Source organism: Ornithodoros turicata, chromosome 3 (genome assembly GCF_037126465.1).
Source record: "Ornithodoros turicata isolate Travis chromosome 3, ASM3712646v1, whole genome shotgun sequence".
NCBI classification, from domain to species: Eukaryota; Metazoa; Arthropoda; class Arachnida; order Ixodida; family Argasidae; genus Ornithodoros; species Ornithodoros turicata.
Genome location: NC_088203.1, coordinates 103,941,610 through 103,965,270, shown reverse-complemented (window position 1 = coordinate 103,965,270; position 23,661 = coordinate 103,941,610). Strand labels below are relative to the sequence as shown.

General features: G+C 47.1%; 1 protein-coding gene across 1 annotated transcript; it reads left to right on the top strand.

Moving 5' to 3' along the window:
• The first annotated feature begins 4,248 nt into the window (after positions 1-4,248).
• Positions 4,249-7,232, top strand: LOC135389777 (lysosomal alpha-glucosidase-like). The gene has a single exon (XM_064619808.1). It carries the CDS (start codon positions 4,281-4,283, stop codon positions 7,230-7,232), a length of 2,952 nt encoding a protein of 983 aa, XP_064475878.1. The 5' UTR covers positions 4,249-4,280.
• The last annotated feature ends 16,429 nt before the right edge of the window (positions 7,233-23,661 follow it).

Below are 23,661 nucleotides of genomic sequence, written 5' to 3'. Positions count from 1 at the left end.
TGCCCTGGTTACCACCTTGGTAGAGTGATAAAATCTCGCGACCGTGTGCACTTAACACAAATGTCGCGTCCCTTCAGCCGTCCTCGGTGGCTTAGTCGGTAGCGTCTCCGCTGCTGATCCCAAGGTCGCGGGTTGAATCCCGGCCGAGGAGGGTGGCAACTTGGTGGAAGGGTACAAGTTGTTCAGACAGTAGTAGTCTTCCGCGATGGACGTTAAATGTGGTGTAGTAGTGAGTCGAGATTCCTGCGCACGTTAACATAACCCTCAGGCGCGCAAAAAATTAATCCACAGACTCGACAACTATGGCGTCGCTCATGACCGCAGTCGTCTCGCGACTTAAAGCCCAGAATTATTATTATTACACCCTTCTATGGGTGTCATAGTTACCTACTGCATGTGGTAACGTTACATCCTTGTATGGGGTGTAACTTTACAACCTTTTGTGCACAACGTATGTAACAGGCGAGTTACCTCGCAAAAGGTGTGACGTCTCTACTCTCTTTTCTGAGAGTGCATCAGAGCAAGACATTCCGACGCCGTCCACTGGCTTTTTTGTGGGGGGTGTCTGGTACGCGAACGTCGTTGCCAAAACTTCGCTCCACGCAGGCTAGCCTCAAGGAAGGAGCTGCAGTGCAATATTTTCTCACGCAAAGTAATCACCACGCGACAAGAAATGCTGCTGTCGTGTACCATGCAGCGCCAATCGCGCACAATACTTTCGTGCAATGAGACGCGCCGAGTAACTTACAGTTAGCACTGAGTGAGTTTGCGCAGTGCTAACAGATATGTTTCGCATAATGCATTGTATGAAGTCACAGAATTATACACTAATATGGAAAAAGTGTGTTCATTTGCCTGCTCTTGTCGCTTCCACTCTCGGTTGGTATTCGTAGGACTGTCTACGTAAATAAATGTTCCGTCCCGTCCCATGATGCGGCCCGGTTTCACCAACGTCGATCAACATTTGAACCGAGATAACACGGTCCCTTAACATGAATTTATAATGCTTAAATATGCTTTACTAAAGGGAGTCATTGTCGCTGCAACATTCATCGCGTCAATAACTAACGTGTGTATAAAAGAATTGAGTGGCTCAACGTTCAACGGTTCAACGTTAACCAGCGCTGGTGAAACTGGGCCCAAGTGTACAAGAAATATTGCAGGCTAACCCTTAAGTCCAAGGCTGGCAGCGAAAATCGTGCATCGTTAGTGGCGGTCGATAGGCCAACTCTACGTCCTGATTATCCTGCAAATAACTAATCAATATCGTCGCCTGGGCATTGTATACTGCCACGTGGACAGACTGAGGAGCCTCCATGCGCTCTAAGAAAAACAAATAAGCATTTTTGTCCTTTTGGGGACTAAATACATTGCCATAAAAATTACTCCCTTTCGGGACTAAATGAACGCCACAGAGTGAGGACTGCATTTTGTGTGCACGCTGTGTTCTGACAGTCCCAGGTACATAATTCGTGTGCATGAATGAAAATGCTTTGAATTAGACCGTCAACCGTGATCTGTCGACCGACAAAACCTTGCGACATACATAGGGCACAATTTGCCAAGAAAGAACAACGAACTATTTCTTACTTAGTGTGCGTGGAAAATTGCTAAGTTAGCTTAGTTACATAGCCTTATTCCATCAAATTACATCCATTATTCCTTATTCCTTATAGCCTTATTCCATCATCCCGTAATAAAGTTGTTGTTGTTGTTTTTTCAAATCACGATATATATTTATCAATATTTACGTAGACCGTTGCATTCAGGAGACCATTTGCGGAGATCAGTGACTGTTTGCAGACCTGGGAAGTAAAGTTCGGTGTCAGGGAACAACAATAAGGAGTAATTGCACTAGACTAGAAGCTGCAATTACTCTCCGTTTTACTCTTTTTTTTTCTTTTTTTTTTAAGTGTGGGCTTGAACGACACAGCGAATTTGAGGAAAATAACTTTTTTAACTATAAATGCTAACTAATAACTAATTAGCTATCATCATACTGCATACGCACAGCAACCTTATGGGAGGCTTGTGACGCAACTGAGTAATTGTAACAAGCTCTCTCCGAAGTACGACTGGAACGTATCAATGCTTTTCGACGAAAGTTTCGGAGTATCATGTACACATATACGAGTATAATACAAGCAGAGTTGCAGCAAGCGTATACGAGTCAAGTCCTGTAGATCACATAAACAAAAGTGCGGAAACCGACACTGATGATTTCTGTTATGGTTTTTAAGTGATACCTGAAGAAGCGTGGTCTTCCACGCGAAAGCTTGTATCAATTAAATCTAAACAAAACTCTTCAGTGTCGGTTTCTGCACTTGTTTATACAAGCAGAGTTGTAAATAAACTGCATGGAATGTTGAAATTTCGTGCGTCTTGTCCGTATGTGACAAATGTATTCATAACGTTAATTCTGTTTCTTATCGTTCTCCAAATCTACCGAGGGCGCAGAATATTTCCTACACAGAAACTCTTCCCCACAACATAATGACTAAGAATAATAAATTGCTGAAGTCAGACGCGGTTATCTCGGCGACCAGAACTGCTTGCAAGTGGTTCAGTCGTCGAAAATAAGTGTAGTGCATTCATTTGATGCATTACACATGGTTGCCGCTTACTTAGATTACTTACATAGTATGCAAAACATACTTAGCCGCTACGTATGTAACTGTTTACAGTTGCGGCTGTATACGCAACCGTTGTTCTGGGGTCTTTCAATTGCCAATAGTTCCGTATCAGTTTGCGGAGTACTTTGGAATGCAATATAGGATGGTGTTCTTCGCAAACTGCTCGATATCCTACAACGCCTACGGGCCTGCCTTTGTGCTCACGTTCGCTTTTCAGCGGTAGTAACGCTCCTGCTTGTATACGCTTCCTGCACCCCTGTACGACTACGGCCATTCTCTGAAGGAAAGAAGGAAGGAACCTTAGTGGCCCTTGTGCTATACCACGGTTTATGCCTCATCCATCTTCTTGGTAACCGGAATGGAATTATATTTCCGTTCGGGTGCGGTCGTGGTAGTGCTCAAAGGGCTCGCCGTTGTCGGCCTCAGAGAGGTGGGCAACGTCACGACTGACGCCCTGGGGAATGTGCGTCCTGGGCCGACTTCTAAGGGAACTGTGCCGACATATCTCCGAAAGCGTCTGAGGAAAACCCAGGAAGAACCTCAGACAGCACAGCCGGCACCGGGATTCGAACCCGGGTACCTCCCGGTCTCGACGTGACATGGCCAGCACGCTAACAGCAGCGCATGTAAGAGCAGCGCACAGCATCTCGTGATGAACGTCAGAAGGCCAATCGACAAGCCTCAAGTGCATGTACTGACGAGGAAGAAGTACTGGAAGGAAACTCGACTGATCATTGGTGCTCCTTCTCTCTGACTCTCTTTCTGTGGTTTCCTCCCTTGAGAGTCCCACAAGCCCCTTGCTCGCCACCTTAGTTGCTTTTGCACCTAGCCACATCTCCCATCTCCTTGTCACCTGGATTCCTGGTCACCGCGGTCTCCTGCTCAACGAAGCCGCTGACACACTGGCTAATATGGCACTCTCTGGGCCAATCCTGGATGACCTTCCTCCAATAGCTGACATCGTCCGGGCGCGCTGCAGACGCTTCCTTTCACTCGCGCGGCGTCGCCCTCCACGTCCTGGATATGAACGCCTCTTATTCCGTTGGAATCCTGAGCATTGTGACTGCCGTGAGTTCGAAACTTCTCTAACGCGTGCTCGGTGCCTCTTTCTCTATCTCTCCTTCTCTATCCTCTCTCTCCTCCTATCTCTATCTCTCCTTAGCCCGCCATACTCTCCTTCTATCTTCACCGTGCTGGCCTCGAATTGGCACCTGCGTGCCCGCACTGCGGTCAAGCCGAGACTGTCCATCACTTCTTTCTCAATTGCCCCTCCTACGTCACCATTCGTCGTCGCCTTCTCGTCCCCCCTCTACTCTCCATCGGTGCTCAGCTCTCCCTGACATCTCTGCTATCCCTTGGAGCCTCCCATAATGGCGTTAGGGACCGCGCTGTTCTCCATTGTATCATGTCATTCATCTCCAGCTCTAACCGATTCTAACTCTTTTTTAACGTTCTGCTGACCGCACCTCAGTAATCCTGGCAAATCTCCCTATCGGATAAGCGCCATCCCACTTCAGGAGCAACAACAACATTATTACCATTGCCTTGGAGAGACGACGAGAAAGAGGAATGTCATACCATAAACGAGGATAGAAGGAGAAGGAACAACGACGTCATCTCGTTCCGCCTTTCGGGTCGTTGTCCATCATGGCTACCCTCGAGGAAACCAAGAAGACCTCTGGGCTTAAGCGTACCGCCCTTGGTATCGCCGTAGTGATAGCCTTCCTTCTGGTCGCGTCCTTAGTGACGCTTGCCTGCCAGCTCACCATCCTCAAGCGTCCACGAAACATCAAATTTCGACACGTACAGGAGCCCGAACCCACCGCATCGCTTATGTTTCCCGTCGTGGACCTGCATCCCATCATCTCGGCGCTCCTGAAGGCCAACGTCAGCGTGCCCGTGGCACGGGTACCGCGGATCATGCCGCAGGTGATGCCCGCAGCATTCCATGTCAGTCCTCAGCGCAAGACCACTGCGGGTGCCGTGGACAAAGAGGTTGTCATCATATCCACTCCAGCCTGCGCTGCGGTTTGGGATACCCACCGGCTCGATTGTCATGCTGACGGAGAAGCAACGGCCGAGACCTGCTATAAAAGAGGTTGTTGTTACGACAAAACCAACAGCACCGATGGACCTCTGGAACCAGGCCTAATTCAACCGCCTGCCTGCTTCTACCCCACAAACTACGTTGGCTACAAGTTAGTAAGTCTGATGGACACGCCGACAAGAACAGCAGCAACCTTTAAGCGAGTGACACCCTCTGGAATACCTGGAGATGTGAACGTTCTCCAAGTTCAAGTGATCCGGTACGATACAAATATAGTGCGTATACGACTGGTTGACCCTAACGTCAGGAGGTACGAAGTTCCATATCCGAATGTCCCCGATCAAGAAAGACAACTCTTTGGAATCTACGACGCGACAGTCACTCCTGATGGAGAAATACAAATAGCCAGGATATCCTCCAGAAAGTTCGTCTTTCACACCAACGTGTCTACCCTAGTCTACACCAGTCAGTTCCTTCAGCTCACAACGCAATTACCGTCGCGCTACGTGTATGGCATCGGTGACAGCAAGTCGCCTCTTCTCCGAAGCACAGAGTGGAACAAGATAACCTTGTTCAACTTTGGACGCTCGCCCGCCGAAGGAAAGAACCTGTACGGGAGTCATCCTTTCGTTCTCGTCCACGAAGAGACCGGCGAGACCTCGGGGATCTTTCTTCTGAACAGTAACGCCATGGATGTGATCCTTCAACCTAGTCCCGCTGTGACTTTCCGAACAACTGGCGGCATTCTAGACTTGTTCGTTCTCCTGGGCCCAACTCCTGCGTCGGTCGTCCAGCAGTATACAGCTATAGTTGGCAGGCCTTTCATGCCACCATACTGGAGCCTCGGATTTCACCTGAGTCGTTGGGGATACGAGAGTATCGAGGAAGTCTTTGAAGTCTGGAAGCGGAACGTAAAAGCAGGCGTTCCTATCGAAGCCATGTGGCTGGATGAAGACTACATGGACGATCTTAGGCCTTTCTCATACGATCACACAAGGTTTCAGGGTCTGCCAGAATATGCCCGTGAACTTCATAAACGCGATACAAAGCTGGTCATAACTCTCCATCCAGGCATCGACAGCACACGTGAGAGAGGAACATATCTTCCCTATGAAGAAGGCGACAGACGTGACGTGTTCATCCGAATGGATAACGGTAACTACAACTACGGCCGTCTTGGTAACAGGACTGGACTCGTATTTCCAGACTTCACGCATCCAGCCTCTCGACAGTATTGGCGAGATATGCTTTCCTACTTCCACGACGCTGTTCCTTTCGATGGAATAGGCCTAGACCTCAACGAACCGTCGTCTTTTACGAACGAGTCTGAACGAAGGTGTCCTCCAGACAACAGCCTGGAACATCCTCCATTCCTACCAGGAGATGGCCGTATGCCGCTTCATTACAAAACACTCTGCATGAGCTCGAGACAGTACGTCTCACGTCACTATGACGTGCATAATCTGTACGGTTACACGCAGGCCCTGCGAACGTACGACGGTCTCTCCCAGATTATGTTCCGCAGACCGTTCGTTGTGTCTCGTGCCAGTTTTGCTGGACAGGGCGCCTACTCCGGCCACTGGAGCGGAGACATAGAGTCTGACTGGGATTCCCTAAGATATTCCGTTGCATCTATGCTCACCTTCAATATGCTGGGAATGCCGATGACAGGATCCGACATTTGTGGTTTTTGGGATAATGTCACAGCAGAACTTTGTCAGCGATGGCACGCTGTTGGTGCCTTTTACCCTTTCTCTCGCAACCACAATGCTAAAGGAAGCATGGACCAAGACCCCGCAGCTTGGGGCATGCGAATGTCCCAATCGATCCGACAGATCATTCGAATCCGATACAACTTCCTGCCTTATCTGTATACCCTCCTCTACAGAAGTCATGCGTTCGGGGACACAGTTGCTCGCCCGCTGTTTTTCGAGTTTCCAAACGACGTGAACACGTTCGGCATAGACACGCAATTCCTCTGGGGATCGTCTCTTCTCATATTACCCATTTTGGAGCCAAATACAACGGTCATAAAACCGTACATCCCACACGGTATCTGGTACGATACCCTCCTTGGTACCGCGTACCACAGCGCCTGTGAAGATTTCGACGTAGCTCCGCACGCCGATTTGGTGTGTCTTCTAATCAGAGGAGGTTCTGTGATACCCACCCAAGAAACTGCTCAGACAACTACGGCGAGTAGGTTGAAGCCTTTCAGTCTTCTAGTGGCTATAGACAACGACAACGCCGCAACCGGAGAGATGTATTGGGACGACGGAGAGTCTTTGGGCTCGTACGAAAGAGGGGACTATAGCCTCATCAAATTCGTCGTCCTCAAGGGTACACTGATAGGGTACTGCGTCCATTGCAAATATGAGGCTGTCATGGTACTCAATGGCGTAGTGCTCTATGGTGCTGCAGAGAAACCAGCAGTTGTAAGCTTCAACGGTGAACCTGCATACTTCAGCTACAGTCCAGCAGGACAATTCGTAAAGGTGGTCAACCTTCACTACCAGATCACCAGGGGATTCAAGATGACTTGGTCGAACTAGATAAATAAACAGTTCAAGAAACAACATAAATGTTGCGTGTTGTCCTTAGACTAGCTAGAACAGCAACGTATACTTCGTTTCGTGTTCAGAAAATACAGCTTCCTATTTCCTACACTACTCACTCGAAAAGAAGGAAAACCGAATCAACGTGGAATTGGCCAATATGCGTGTTTTCCAAGATACAGTACGAGGTTTCTAAAGGAACAATAACGAATTGAAATAGCTTTGATGGGTTAAAATTCCTACGAAAATTGTCCTTCGGTTTAGTCCTTCGATAAACCGTGAGAGCTGAAATCGCTTTTACAATTTGGAAACATAGCACACACTTAGGTTGTTCCGCTTCGAGTAAATATGCCTCCTAGAGTTTATTTCACAACATGAGTGGTGCCTAGGCTGCTCAAGCAAAATGACGGAACAGGGCATTGCCACATTGTATAGGAAACCGTACCTTTTATTTTTTTGTGATCTAGAAGGTCACACATTTTGGCAGCATTTTTGAGCACGCCAGACATCGCTGACGAAAGTCTCGATGCCTGCCGTGACAGCAATACTCTTCTTTTTTTATGGAACGGAAGAAATACCGTACTTGTTAGGACGACACGTAGTTAAAAATAATTTCGTAAATAATCGTAAAATAATTGCGTAACTACCCGTGCACTAGTTTCGGTTTCGCGAAGTTTCTTCACATACAGTTAAGTCTTTTAGCACCTTTTCTGGCGCCTCCAATTACAGGCAGCACCAACACAAACTGTCTCCGTAGACGTGGGCACTCAGTCGTTTGCTACTTCCGAAGCAAATTGCTGGGTACGGTACAGCGAATTAACAGAACCCCATTAACTCCCAAATGTACGGCAACAACCCCCCCCCCCCACTTTTTTCCTGAGTGCCCCTTACAGGGGGCGCTCTTGCTATTTCAGTTGTAAACACACGCCGGCAATGATATAGCTGTTCTGACGTAACTTAACAACGTCTCCCTCTCCTCCCAATTTCCTGCAACACCCCTCCGTGCTTCGGATTCTGGATACTGCTACGGTCAGGAATTTTCCCGGCTCCCTCTAACACACCCCTAACACCAGCTTCCACACTGCCCCATATATCTTGCAACCCCACAAAAACACCTGCCAAAAATGCCAAAACCGCCCCCAATAAAACAGCAGATACGGTTGTCACACCTCGCCTATGTGGTACCCTTCCCCCCTCCCCCGCCAAAAAAAAAAGAAAACAAAATGAAGATCTTGGGAACATCCCTGGATACTGCGTGTCATGTTAATCTTCCTACGACGTTACACACACATTGGGAATGGATGGTAGTTGTGCATTTACATGCACAAATAGCATAACAGAGGGTCACATCCCACGTTCGATGAAGCCCAGAAAGAACGGGAAATTGACTTAGCAGAATATGGTCTGTGTACGGCAATTTTTGCGACGAAGACATCGCCAGAGGTGACTTGGAGATTTCTAAAAGTATGTAAAGTGATGAAAAGTGTGGTAACTTTTAGAGGGCATAAGTGGCTTTTACAGCTTCCTTCATTATCGGACGTTTTCGTAATGCGCTTCTGATGTGCTAAAAGTCCCTAACTGGTGCTTCTTTTGATTCTGTGTTAGCGCCACGAAGCAACTGTGGCTATGAGTAACGCACAGATGTGGACAGTGGGACAGACGACAGCAGGAACTAGTGGGGGACAAAGGGGTTGGGTTTGTGTGCGCCCTGGGCCGACTTCGGGGGGCAACTGTGTCGACATTCGTCCGTAAAGTTTGTCGAAAAACTCAGGGAAGACCTTAACCAGCACAGCCGGTGGCAGGATATTCGTACAATATTCGAAACCCTCCACTTTCTAAGCTTTCGCGCGACCATGGTTACCAACAATAACGAACGAATGTATAGTATTACAATTACGTCGTAATAGCTTTATGCATCGTTAGTCTAAATACACCCAAAGCTGAAATAACGAATGACCCCTGCAGGAGGTGTACAGAAAAGAAAAGGAGGGGTGTTGATAAATCCACTGGCCGACAACGAGAAGGTGCCCTTTTCCATCACCGGTGGAGGTAACAGAAAGCGAAATGGGCAAATTAATGAAGCCCTGAGATGACCCCCAAAATTGTTTGTATTCCGGTGCGGAGTGTCCTCTTCTCCAACAAATAAAGTGAGTTCCTGCGAAATAGAGTCACTAAATAGGGGTACAGAGTATCGCATTCCTTTTCCGCGCCGGATTCGCCGTCCGCTGTCCGCGATTGGTCCGATCGTGTCACGTGGTTTCTCCTTCCAAGAACGCGCCGTCCATGTTGAGTCCCCTCCATCCAAAACCGGTTGCGAGCTGTCTCGACTGCGCACAGTTCTCCGGCGGAGAAGGGGGAGATTGGCATCCCGTTGCTAGGCGACGTAGCCGCGCCGGACCCAAGATGGCGGTCTCGCTCGCCGCCGTGGCTCAGTGTCGCTACTCTGCTACCTATTTAGTGGCTCTACTGCGAAAGAACGATGAGCGTAGGTGACCTGCAGAGCGAGCGCGAGGGTTCTGTTCTGTTCCGCACACCTCTGAAAAATCCTTCTCCTCGTGAATAGAGAACGTATCGCAGAACGAGAGGACGTTGTGACGTATCTACTCCCCTCACGTGACCAGTGACATACGGCGGCACTTCGAAGAAAGAAAAAAAAAAACAAGGCGCGAAGCCTCCAATACGCCCCGCGAGAATCGTGTCGGACGTCTGCTGATGCTTTCTCCGACTGGTACTTTTTCTTTATCTTTTTTTTTTGCAAATTCCATTGCACAGCTACAACGCACCGCAGAGCGAAAATATTTTGCGTTGTGACTCCTGGTGGACAGCTTGACAGACCAGGCAGGATGTCGAGCGACGTTGAATGTCACCTCATTGCTCCTCTAACGGGTCAGAAGGAAGTCACCAGTAGCGGCCTCAATCGTCCCCACAACCCTAAACAGTAATTCTTTTGTGGTGGTCCAGGACTGGAATCTGTATTTTTAGGATTTAACAGCAACTTGTGTTCATCTACTCTGGTGGAACTACTTTCCCTTACAAACCAGGGCTCGTTTGCGTAAAACCAGATTTTGAGTCTCAGACGCAATCTCAACAGCTTTTGCAGTGCTTCCTGCACGAGCATTGAGCGTGTGCTCAATGCTTTGCCAAGGCTATTGAGATTGAGTCTGAAGACTCGTACTCAACTTTTATGCGAACTAGCCCAGGTACGTACTTAATTAGACTGAACAGACGAGCACTTGACAACTTTTTGAAGAACATGGTGCTACTGACACATGCTGCAGGTGTCATGCATGCTGGTGCATGACACATGGGCCTGGTATAACTTTTCGCCAATCTTACACCTCACCCAACGCTTATTCCCTCGTGATCCATCCTATAGAGAGGTACTTTGCAGATGTCGATGAACGCCCAGATGCGTTCATTGGCCAAAGCTGAGATGAGGTCATCCATGACCAAATACGATTCCTTCTTCGTTCTGGAATAGTGCCTTGCAACACAAAATGCAATGTTGAAAAAATAAAACACAACAATACACGTCTAACTGGTCTCTGGCTGGCTGGCTCAGTTTTGAACCTTACAAAACAAGACAACACCAAGGCCTGGTGTAACTTTTCGCCATTCTGACACTTCACCCGTTCCCCAACGCTTGTTCCCTCGTGATACATCCTAGAGACGTACTTTGCAGATGTCGATGAACGCCCAGATGCGTTCATTGGCCAAAGCTGAGATGAGGTCATCCATGACCAAATACGATTCCTTCTTCGTCCTGGAATAGTGCCTTGCAACACAAAATGCAATGTTGAAAAAATAAAACACAACAATACACGTCTAACTGGTCTCTGGCTGGCTGGCTCAGTTTTGAACCTTACAAAACAAGACAACACCAAGGCCTGGTGTAACTTTTCGCCATTCTGACACTTCACCCGTTCCCCAAGGCTTGTTCCCTCGTGATACATCCTAGGACGTACTTTGCAGATGTCGATGAACGCCCAGATGCGTTCATTGGCCAAAGCTGAGATGAGGTCATCCATGACCAAATACGATTCCTTCTTCGTCCTGGAATAGTGCCTTGCAACACAAAATGCAATGTTGAAAAAATAAAACACAACAATACACGTCTAACTGGTCTCTGGCTGGCTGGCTCAGTTTTGAACCTTACAAAACAAGACAACACCAAGGCCTGGTGTAACTTTTCGCCATTCTGACACTTCACCCGTTCCCCAAGGCTTGTTCCCTCGTGATACATCCTAGGACGTACTTTGCAGATGTCGATGAACGCCCAGATGCGTTCATTGGCCAAAGCTGAGATGAGGTCATCCATGACCAAATACGATTCCTTGTTCGTCCTGGAATAGTGCCTTGCAACACAAAATGCAATGTTGAAAAAATAAAACACAACAATACACGTCTAACTGGTCTCTGGCTGGCTGGCTCAGTTTTGAACCTTACAAAACAAGACAACACCAAGGCCTGGTGTAACTTTTCGCCATTCTGACACTTCACCCGTTCCCCAAGGCTTGTTCCCTCGTGATACATCCTAGGACGTACTTTGCAGATGTCGATGAACGCCCAGATGCGTTCATTGGCCAAAGCTGAGATGAGGTCATCCATGACCAAATACGATTCCTTCTTCGTCCTGGAATAGTGCCTTGCAACACAAAATGCAATGTTGAAAAAATAAAACACAACAATACACGTCTAACTGGTCTCTGGCTGGCTGGCTCAGTTTTGAACCTTACAAAACAAGACAACACCAAGGCCTGGTGTAACTTTTCGCCATTCTGACACTTCACCCGTTCCCCAAGGCTTGTTCCCTCGTGATACATCCTAGGACGTACTTTGCAGATGTCGATGAACGCCCAGATGCGTTCATTGGCCAAAGCTGAGATGAGGTCATCCATGACCAAATACGATTCCTTGTTCGTCCTGGAATAGTGCCTTGCAACACAAAATGCAATGTTGAAAAAATAAAACACAACAATACACGTCTAACTGGTCTCTGGCTGGCTGGCTCAGTTTTGAACCTTACAAAACAAGACAACACCAAGGCCTGGTGTAACTTTTCGCCATTCTGACACTTCACCCGTTCCCCAAGGCTTGTTCCCTCGTGATACATCCTAGGACGTACTTTGCAGATGTCGATGAACGCCCAGATGCGTTCATTGGCCAAAGCTGAGATGAGGTCATCCATGACCAAATACGATTCCTTCTTCGTCCTGGAATAGTGCCTTGCAACACAAAATGCAATGTTGAAAAAATAAAACACAACAATACACGTCTAACTGGTCTCTGGCTGGCTGGCTCAGTTTTGCACCTTACAAAACAAGACAACACCAAGGCCTGGTGTAACTTTTCGCCATTCTGACACTTCACCCGTTCCCCAACGCTTGTTCCCTCGTGATACATCCTAGGACGTACTTTGCAGGTGCCGATCAACGCCCAGATGCGTTCATTGGCCAAAGCTGAGATGAGGTCATCCATGACCAAATACGATTCCTTCTTCGTCCTGGAATAGTGCCTTCCAACACAAAATGCAATGTTGGAAGAATAAAACACAACAATACACGTCTAACTGGTCTCTGGCTGGCTGGCTCAGTTTTGCACCTTACAACACAAGACAACACCAAGGCCTGGTGTAACTTTTCGCCATTCTTACACTTCACCCGTTACCCAACGCTTGTTCTCTAGTGATCCATCCTAGAGAGGTACTTTCCAGGTGACGATCAACGCCCAGACGCGTTCATTGACCAAAGCTGAGATGAGGTCATCCATGACCAAATCCGGTTCCTTCTTCGTCCTGGAATAGTGCCTTCCAACACAAAATGCAATGTTGGAAGAATAAAACACAACAATACACGTCTAACTGGTCTCTGGCTGGCTGGCTCAGTTTTGCACCTTACAAAACAAGATAACACCAAGGCCTGGTGTAACTTTTCGCCATTCTGACACTTCACCCGTTCCCCAACGCTTGTTCCCTAGTGACACATCCTAGAGACGTACTTTGCAGGTGCCGATCAACGCCCAGATGCGTTCATTAGCCAAAGCTGAGATGAGGTCATCCATGACCAAATACGGTTCCTTCTTCGTCCTGGAATAGTGCCTTCCAACACAAAATGCAATGTTGGAAGAATAAAACACAACAATACACGTCTAACTGGTCTCTGGCTGGCTGGCTCAGTTTTGCACCTTACAAAACAAGATAACACCAAGGCCTGGTGTAACTTTTCGCCATTCTGACACTTCACCCGTTCCCCAACGCTTGTTCCCTAGTGACACATCCTAGAGACGTACTTTGCAGGTGCCGATCAACGCCCAGATGCGTTCATTAGCCAAAGCTGAGATGAGGTCATCCATGACCAAATACGGTTCCTTCTTCGTCCTGGAATAGTACCTTCGAACAGAAAATGCAATGTTGAAAGAATAAAACACAACAATACACGTCTAACTGGTCTCTGGCTGGCTGGCTCAGTTTTGCACCTTACAAAACAAGATAACACCAAGGCCTGGTGTAACTTTTCGCCATTCTGACACTTCACCCGTTCCCCAACGCTTGTTCCCTAGTGACACATCCTAGAGACGTACTTTGCAGGTGCCGATCAACGCCCAGATGCGTTCATTAGCCAAAGCTGAGATGAGGTCATCCATGACCAAATACGGTTCCTTCTTCGTCCTGGAATAGTACCTTCGAACAGAAAATGCAATGTTGAAAGAATAAAACACAACAATACACGTCTAACTGGTCTCTGGCTGGCTGGCTCAGTTTTGCACCTTACAAAACAAGATAACACCAAGGCCTGGTGTAACTTTTCGCCATTCTGACACTTCACCCGTTCCCCAACGCTTGTTCCCTAGTGACACATCCTAGAGACGTACTTTGCAGGTGCCGATCAACGCCCAGATGCGTTCATTAGCCAAAGCTGAGATGAGGTCATCCATGACCAAATACGGTTCCTTCTTCGTCCTGGAATAGTACCTTCGAACAGAAAATGCAATGTTGAAAGAATAAAACACAACAATACACGTCTAACTGGTCTCTGGCTGGCTGGCTCAGTTTTGCACCTTACAAAACAAGATAACACCAAGGCCTGGTGTAACTTTTCGCCATTCTGACACTTCACCCGTTCCCCAACGCTTGTTCCCTAGTGACACATCCTAGAGACGTACTTTGCAGGTGCCGATCAACGCCCAGATGCGTTCATTAGCCAAAGCTGAGATGAGGTCATCCATGACCAAATACGGTTCCTTCTTCGTCCTGGAATAGTACCTTCGAACAGAAAATGCAATGTTGAAAGAATAAAACACAACAATACACGTCTAACTGGTCTCTGGCTGGCTGGCTCAGTTTTGCACCTTACAAAACAAGATAACACCAAGGCCTGGTGTAACTTTTCGCCATTCTGACACTTCACCCGTTCCCCAACGCTTGTTCCCTAGTGACACATCCTAGAGACGTACTTTGCAGGTGCCGATCAACGCCCAGATGCGTTCATTGGCCAAAGCTGAGATGAGGTCATCCATGACCAAATCCGGTTCCTTCTTCGCCCTGGAATAGTGCCTTCGAACACAAAATACAATGTTGGAAGAATAAAACACAACAATACACGTCTAACTGCTCTCTGGCTGGCTGGCTCAGTTTTGCACCTTACGAAACAAGATAACACCAAGGCCTGGTGTAACTTTTCGCCATTCTGATACTTCACCCGTTCCCCAACGCTTGTTCCCTAGTGACACATCCTAGAGACGTACTTTGCAGGTGCCGATCAACGCCCAGATGCGTTCATTAGCCAAAGCTGAGATGAGGTCATCCATGACCAAATACGGTTCCTTCTTCGTCCTGGAATAGTGCCTTCGAACACAAAATACAATGTTGGAAGAATAAAACACAACAATACACGTCTAACTGGTCTCTGGCTGGCTGGCTCAGTTTTGCACCTTACAAAACAAGATAACACCAAGGCCTGGTGTAACTTTTCGCCATTCTGACACTTCACCCGTTCCCCAACGCTTGTTCCCTAGTGACACATCCTAGAGACGTACTTTGCAGGTGCCGATCAACGCCCAGATGCGTTCATTGGCCAAAGCTGAGATGAGGTCATCCATGACCAAATCCGGTTCCTTCTTCGCCCTGGAATAGTGCCTTCGAACACAAAATACAATGTTGGAAGAATAAAACACAACAATACACGTCTAACTGCTCTCTGGCTGGCTGGCTCAGTTTTGCACCTTACGAAACAAGATAACACCAAGGCCTGGTGTAACTTTTCGCCATTCTGATACTTCACCCGTTCCCCAACGCTTGTTCCCTAGTGACACATCCTAGAGACGTACTTTGCAGGTGCCGATCAACGCCCAGATGCGTTCATTAGCCAAAGCTGAGATGAGGTCATCCATGACCAAATACGGTTCCTTCTTCGTCCTGGAATAGTACCTTCGAACAGAAAATGCAATGTTGAAAGAATAAAACACAACAATACACGTCTAACTGGTCTCTGGCTGGCTGGCTCACATTTGCACCTTACAAAACAAGACAACACCAAGGCCTGGTGTAACTTTTCGCCATTCTTACACTTCACCCGTTACCCAACGCTTGTTCCCTCGTGATCCATCCTAGAGAGGTACTTTGCAGGTGCCGATCAACGCCCAGATGCGTTTATTGGCCAAAGCTGAGATGAGGTCATCCATGACCAAATACGGTTCCTTCTTCGTCCTGGAATAGTGCCTTCCAACACAAAATGCAATGTTGGAAGAATAAAACACAACAATACACGTCTAACTGGTCTCTGGCTGGCTGGCTCAGTTTTGTACCTTACAAAAAAAGACAACACCAAGGCCTGGTGTAACTTTTCGCCATTCTTACACTTCACCCGTTACCCAACGCTTGTTCCCTCGTGATCCATCCTAGAGAGGTACTTTGCAGGTGCCGATCAACGCCCAGATGCGTTTATTGGCCAAAGCTGAGATGAGGTCATCCATGACCAAATACGGTTCCTACTTCGTCCTGGAATAGTGCCTTCCAACACAAAATGCAATGTTGGAAGAATAAAACACAACAATACACGTCTAACTGGTCTCTGGCTGGCTGGCTCAGTTTTGAACCTTACAAAACAAGACAACACCAAGGCCTGGTGTAACTTTTCGCCATTCTGACACTTCACCCGTTCCCCAACGCTTGTTCCCTCGTGATACATCCTAGAGACGTACTTTGCAGATGTCGATGAACGCCCAGATGCGTTCATTGGCCAAAGCTGAGATGAGGTCATCCATGACCAAATACGATTCCTTCTTCGTCCTGGAATAGTGCCTTGCAACACAAAATGCAATGTTGAAAAAATAAAACACAACAATACACGTCTAACTGGTCTCTGGCTGGCTGGCTCAGTTTTGAACCTTACAAAACAAGACAACACCAAGGCCTGGTGTAACTTTTCGCCATTCTGACACTTCACCCGTTCCCCAAGGCTTGTTCCCTCGTGATACATCCTAGGACGTACTTTGCAGATGTCGATGAACGCCCAGATGCGTTCATTGGCCAAAGCTGAGATGAGGTCATCCATGACCAAATACGATTCCTTCTTCGTCCTGGAATAGTGCCTTGCAACACAAAATGCAATGTTGAAAAAATAAAACACAACAATACACGTCTAACTGGTCTCTGGCTGGCTGGCTCAGTTTTGAACCTTACAAAACAAGACAACACCAAGGCCTGGTGTAACTTTTCGCCATTCTGACACTTCACCCGTTCCCCAAGGCTTGTTCCCTCGTGATACATCCTAGGACGTACTTTGCAGATGTCGATGAACGCCCAGATGCGTTCATTGGCCAAAGCTGAGATGAGGTCATCCATGACCAAATACGATTCCTTGTTCGTCCTGGAATAGTGCCTTGCAACACAAAATGCAATGTTGAAAAAATAAAACACAACAATACACGTCTAACTGGTCTCTGGCTGGCTGGCTCAGTTTTGAACCTTACAAAACAAGACAACACCAAGGCCTGGTGTAACTTTTCGCCATTCTGACACTTCACCCGTTCCCCAAGGCTTGTTCCCTCGTGATACATCCTAGGACGTACTTTGCAGATGTCGATGAACGCCCAGATGCGTTCATTGGCCAAAGCTGAGATGAGGTCATCCATGACCAAATACGATTCCTTCTTCGTCCTGGAATAGTGCCTTGCAACACAAAATGCAATGTTGAAAAAATAAAACACAACAATACACGTCTAACTGGTCTCTGGCTGGCTGGCTCAGTTTTGAACCTTACAAAACAAGACAACACCAAGGCCTGGTGTAACTTTTCGCCATTCTGACACTTCACCCGTTCCCCAAGGCTTGTTCCCTCGTGATACATCCTAGGACGTACTTTGCAGATGTCGATGAACGCCCAGATGCGTTCATTGGCCAAAGCTGAGATGAGGTCATCCATGACCAAATACGATTCCTTGTTCGTCCTGGAATAGTGCCTTGCAACACAAAATGCAATGTTGAAAAAATAAAACACAACAATACACGTCTAACTGGTCTCTGGCTGGCTGGCTCAGTTTTGAACCTTACAAAACAAGACAACACCAAGGCCTGGTGTAACTTTTCGCCATTCTGACACTTCACCCGTTCCCCAAGGCTTGTTCCCTCGTGATACATCCTAGGACGTACTTTGCAGATGTCGATGAACGCCCAGATGCGTTCATTGGCCAAAGCTGAGATGAGGTCATCCATGACCAAATACGATTCCTTCTTCGTCCTGGAATAGTGCCTTGCAACACAAAATGCAATGTTGAAAAAATAAAACACAACAATACACGTCTAACTGGTCTCTGGCTGGCTGGCTCAGTTTTGCACCTTACAAAACAAGACAACACCAAGGCCTGGTGTAACTTTTCGCCATTCTGACACTTCACCCGTTCCCCAACGCTTGTTCCCTCGTGATACATCCTAGGACGTACTTTGCAGGTGCCGATCAACGCCCAGATGCGTTCATTGGCCAAAGCTGAGATGAGGTCATCCATGACCAAATACGATTCCTTCTTCGTCCTGGAATAGTGCCTTCCAACACAAAATGCAATGTTGGAAGAATAAAACACAACAATACACGTCTAACTGGTCTCTGGCTGGCTGGCTCAGTTTTGCACCTTACAACACAAGACAACACCAAGGCCTGGTGTAACTTTTCGCCATTCTTACACTTCACCCGTTACCCAACGCTTGTTCTCTAGTGATCCATCCTAGAGAGGTACTTTCCAGGTGACGATCAACGCCCAGACGCGTTCATTGACCAAAGCTGAGATGAGGTCATCCATGACCAAATCCGGTTCCTTCTTCGTCCTGGAATAGTGCCTTCCAACACAAAATGCAATGTTGGAAGAATAAAACACAACAATACACGTCTAACTGGTCTCTGGCTGGCTGGCTCAGTTTTGCACCTTACAAAACAAGATAACACCAAGGCCTGGTGTAACTTTTCGCCATTCTGACACTTCACCCGTTCCCCAACGCTTGTTCCCTAGTGACACATCCTAGAGACGTACTTTGCAGGTGCCGATCAACGCCCAGATGCGTTCATTAGCCAAAGCTGAGATGAGGTCATCCATGACCAAATACGGTTCCTTCTTCGTCCTGGAATAGTGCCTTCCAACACAAAATGCAATGTTGGAAGAATAAAACACAACAATACACGTCTAACTGGTCTCTGGCTGGCTGGCTCAGTTTTGCACCTTACAAAACAAGATAACACCAAGGCCTGGTGTAACTTTTCGCCATTCTGACACTTCACCCGTTCCCCAACGCTTGTTCCCTAGTGACACATCCTAGAGACGTACTTTGCAGGTGCCGATCAACGCCCAGATGCGTTCATTAGCCAAAGCTGAGATGAGGTCATCCATGACCAAATACGGTTCCTTCTTCGTCCTGGAATAGTACCTTCGAACAGAAAATGCAATGTTGAAAGAATAAAACACAACAATACACGTCTAACTGGTCTCTGGCTGGCTGGCTCAGTTTTGCACCTTACAAAACAAGATAACACCAAGGCCTGGTGTAACTTTTCGCCATTCTGACACTTCACCCGTTCCCCAACGCTTGTTCCCTAGTGACACATCCTAGAGACGTACTTTGCAGGTGCCGATCAACGCCCAGATGCGTTCATTAGCCAAAGCTGAGATGAGGTCATCCATGACCAAATACGGTTCCTTCTTCGTCCTGGAATAGTACCTTCGAACAGAAAATGCAATGTTGAAAGAATAAAACACAACAATACACGTCTAACTGGTCTCTGGCTGGCTGGCTCAGTTTTGCACCTTACAAAACAAGATAACACCAAGGCCTGGTGTAACTTTTCGCCATTCTGACACTTCACCCGTTCCCCAACGCTTGTTCCCTAGTGACACATCCTAGAGACGTACTTTGCAGGTGCCGATCAACGCCCAGATGCGTTCATTAGCCAAAGCTGAGATGAGGTCATCCATGACCAAATACGGTTCCTTCTTCGTCCTGGAATAGTACCTTCGAACAGAAAATGCAATGTTGAAAGAATAAAACACAACAATACACGTCTAACTGGTCTCTGGCTGGCTGGCTCAGTTTTGCACCTTACAAAACAAGATAACACCAAGGCCTGGTGTAACTTTTCGCCATTCTGACACTTCACCCGTTCCCCAACGCTTGTTCCCTAGTGACACATCCTAGAGACGTACTTTGCAGGTGCCGATCAACGCCCAGATGCGTTCATTAGCCAAAGCTGAGATGAGGTCATCCATGACCAAATACGGTTCCTTCTTCGTCCTGGAATAGTACCTTCGAACAGAAAATGCAATGTTGAAAGAATAAAACACAACAATACACGTCTAACTGGTCTCTGGCTGGCTGGCTCAGTTTTGCACCTTACAAAACAAGATAACACCAAGGCCTGGTGTAACTTTTCGCCATTCTGACACTTCACCCGTTCCCCAACGCTTGTTCCCTAGTGACACATCCTAGAGACGTACTTTGCAGGTGCCGATCAACGCCCAGATGCGTTCATTGGCCAAAGCTGAGATGAGGTCATCCATGACCAAATCCGGTTCCTTCTTCGCCCTGGAATAGTGCCTTCGAACACAAAATACAATGTTGGAAGAATAAAACACAACAATACACGTCTAACTGCTCTCTGGCTGGCTGGCTCAGTTTTGCACCTTACGAAACAAGATAACACCAAGGCCTGGTGTAACTTTTCGCCATTCTGATACTTCACCCGTTCCCCAACGCTTGTTCCCTAGTGACACATCCTAGAGACGTACTTTGCAGGTGCCGATCAACGCCCAGATGCGTTCATTAGCCAAAGCTGAGATGAGGTCATCCATGACCAAATACGGTTCCTTCTTCGTCCTGGAATAGTGCCTTCGAACACAAAATACAATGTTGGAAGAATAAAACACAACAATACACGTCTAACTGGTCTCTGGCTGGCTGGCTCAGTTTTGCACCTTACAAAACAAGATAACACCAAGGCCTGGTGTAACTTTTCGCCATTCTGACACTTCACCCGTTCCCCAACGCTTGTTCCCTAGTGACACATCCTAGAGACGTACTTTGCAGGTGCCGATCAACGCCCAGATGCGTTCATTGGCCAAAGCTGAGATGAGGTCATCCATGACCAAATCCGGTTCCTTCTTCGCCCTGGAATAGTGCCTTCGAACACAAAATACAATGTTGGAAGAATAAAACACAACAATACACGTCTAACTGCTCTCTGGCTGGCTGGCTCAGTTTTGCACCTTACGAAACAAGATAACACCAAGGCCTGGTGTAACTTTTCGCCATTCTGATACTTCACCCGTTCCCCAACGCTTGTTCCCTAGTGACACATCCTAGAGACGTACTTTGCAGGTGCCGATCAACGCCCAGATGCGTTCATTAGCCAAAGCTGAGATGAGGTCATCCATGACCAAATACGGTTCCTTCTTCGTCCTGGAATAGTACCTTCGAACAGAAAATGCAATGTTGAAAGAATAAAACACAACAATACACGTCTAACTGGTCTCTGGCTGGCTGGCTCACATTTGCACCTTACAAAACAAGACAACACCAAGGCCTGGTGTAACTTTTCGCCATTCTTACACTTCACCCGTTACCCAACGCTTGTTCCCTCGTGATCCATCCTAGAGAGGTACTTTGCAGGTGCCGATCAACGCCCAGATGCGTTTATTGGCCAAAGCTGAGATGAGGTCATCCATGACCAAATACGGTTCCTTCTTCGTCCTGGAATAGTGCCTTCCAACACAAAATGCAATGTTGGAAGAATAAAACACAACAATACACGTCTAACTGGTCTCTGGCTGGCTGGCTCAGTTTTGTACCTTACAAAAAAAGACAACACCAAGGCCTGGTGTAACTTTTCGCCATTCTTACACTTCACCCGTTACCCAACGCTTGTTCCCTCGTGATCCATCCTAGAGAGGTACTTTGCAGGTGCCGATCAACGCCCAGATGCGTTTATTGGCCAAAGCTGAGATGAGGTCATCCATGACCAAATACGGTTCCTACTTCGTCCTGGAATAGTGCCTTCCAACACAAAATGCAATGTTGGAAGAATAAAACACAACAATACACGTCTAACTGGTCTCTGGCTGGCTGGCTCAGTTTTGCACCTTACAAAACAAGACAACACCAAGGCCTGGTGCAACTTTTCGCCATTCTTACACTTCACCCGTTACCCAACGCTTGTTCCCTCGTGATCCATCCTAGAGAGGTACTTTGCAGGTGCCGATTAACGCCCCGATGCGTTCATTGGCCAAAGCTGAGATGAGGTCATCCATGACCAAATACGGTTCCTTCTTCTTCCTGGAATAATATCTTCCAACACAAAGTACGATTTTGGAAGAATAAAACACAACAATACTGGTCTAACTGGTCTCTGGCTGTCTGTCTCTGCTTTCCACCTTACAAAACAAGACAACGCGATGGCTTGATGTAGCTTCTCAACAGTCTTCCGCTGAGCCCATTGCAGAAGGATTGTTTCCTTTCTGTTTCTGTAATGAAAGACCATCGTATCTGTTTCTGTTTCCATTAGCATCTCTACTTTTGTTCGTACACGTATACCGTTTCTGTTTCCATTACCGTATCCTCCTTGTAAGTATTGTAGTTCTTGACACCAATGGAGATTGCAAAAATTAAAAACAAAAAGCATGCAATCAATTTGTGGGCTGTCTGTCGTGGAGGCTACCACAGATTTCACTTGACCAGAGTGTATGATCAAATTTATTCTGCAAGTTATATGGAGTTATAGTTACATATATATATATATATATATATATGGGTTATAGTTACATCTATTCGGAAGGTTCACAGTGCAAGCTTGTGTCCACTCTTCTTTCGAGTTTCGTTTCGTTCTCGGCATCGCCAGTGCGCCCCATTTTTATCCAGACCCAGTAAGCTTCGTAACGGGCCATTGGCTCTAGCAAAACACTCTCCCTCCTTTGATTTTTCAATTATAATGAAACCTCCTTAGTATGGACACCCACGACCAGGATTGTTGTCTGCTGAAGGGAGGTGTCTGTACACAAGAGGTATTGAAGTAAGAGCATTAAAGGTTGCCGAGGAAAACCCAGCTGTCTACGGTAGGGGCATGTCCCTCTATAGGAAAGCTGTCTGTAATGGGAGGTTACTCTATATTTATGTATTTTATTGTGCGCACTAACTTTTCTATTTTTAAAAATATATATCTGCACAATGGAAGTTTTTCTGACATACGTGGTGCTTCATTTTACACTTGTGAATCTACTTCCAGTGATTAGCGATTGTGACTCAGTTTTGTGACAGCTAAAGCTTTTTCATTTATTTTTATTTTATTTTTTTATTTTTATTTTTTTTCTTATTCTCGTGCAGCGATTATATGCCCCTAGGATTGACTGAGGGAATGCAATTGCATGGCATCGGAAGTTGCATAGTACCCCACTGATATTGGATCAGAGTACTGCATAACCATGAGACGTGCTTCTTGTTACAGGCGGTCCATAGTTGGCCCATCGTTGTTGTTAATCAGTGGGCCGCCATTTAGTTGACTAAGGGTCGGCTAGCTACTGCCCAGACTTTGTTCTGCACTGGCCCTGTGTTGGCCAACCTTTTCTGCAAGCACAGCCTAACGACGCGGGTGAGGGGAAATGCTTGGGGGGCAGCATCCGCCCCCCCCCTCCTCGGTTCAGTAGTTCCATAGTTCGCCATAGTTCCTTCTGATTTCCCAAGGTGGTCCCAAGCAAGCAACCCCAAGCAACATGCGCCGCACAAGATGAGGGCAGATCGCTGGGTAATAAATAAGTAATAACACTGCCGCCATGTGTACGCCACCAACCGACGACGACGGAATCAGAAGATCCACAAATTGTGTACCGTCGTACCGCGTGTACCGTCGTGTACATCCGAATGAGCGCGCCCGCCAACATTAGCCGATTTTTCCTCGCT

Coding starts and splice junctions, on each gene's coding strand:
- LOC135389777 (XM_064619808.1), top strand. CDS start 4,281: ATGGCTACCCTCGAGGAAACCAAGAAGACCTCTGGGCTTAAGCGTACC.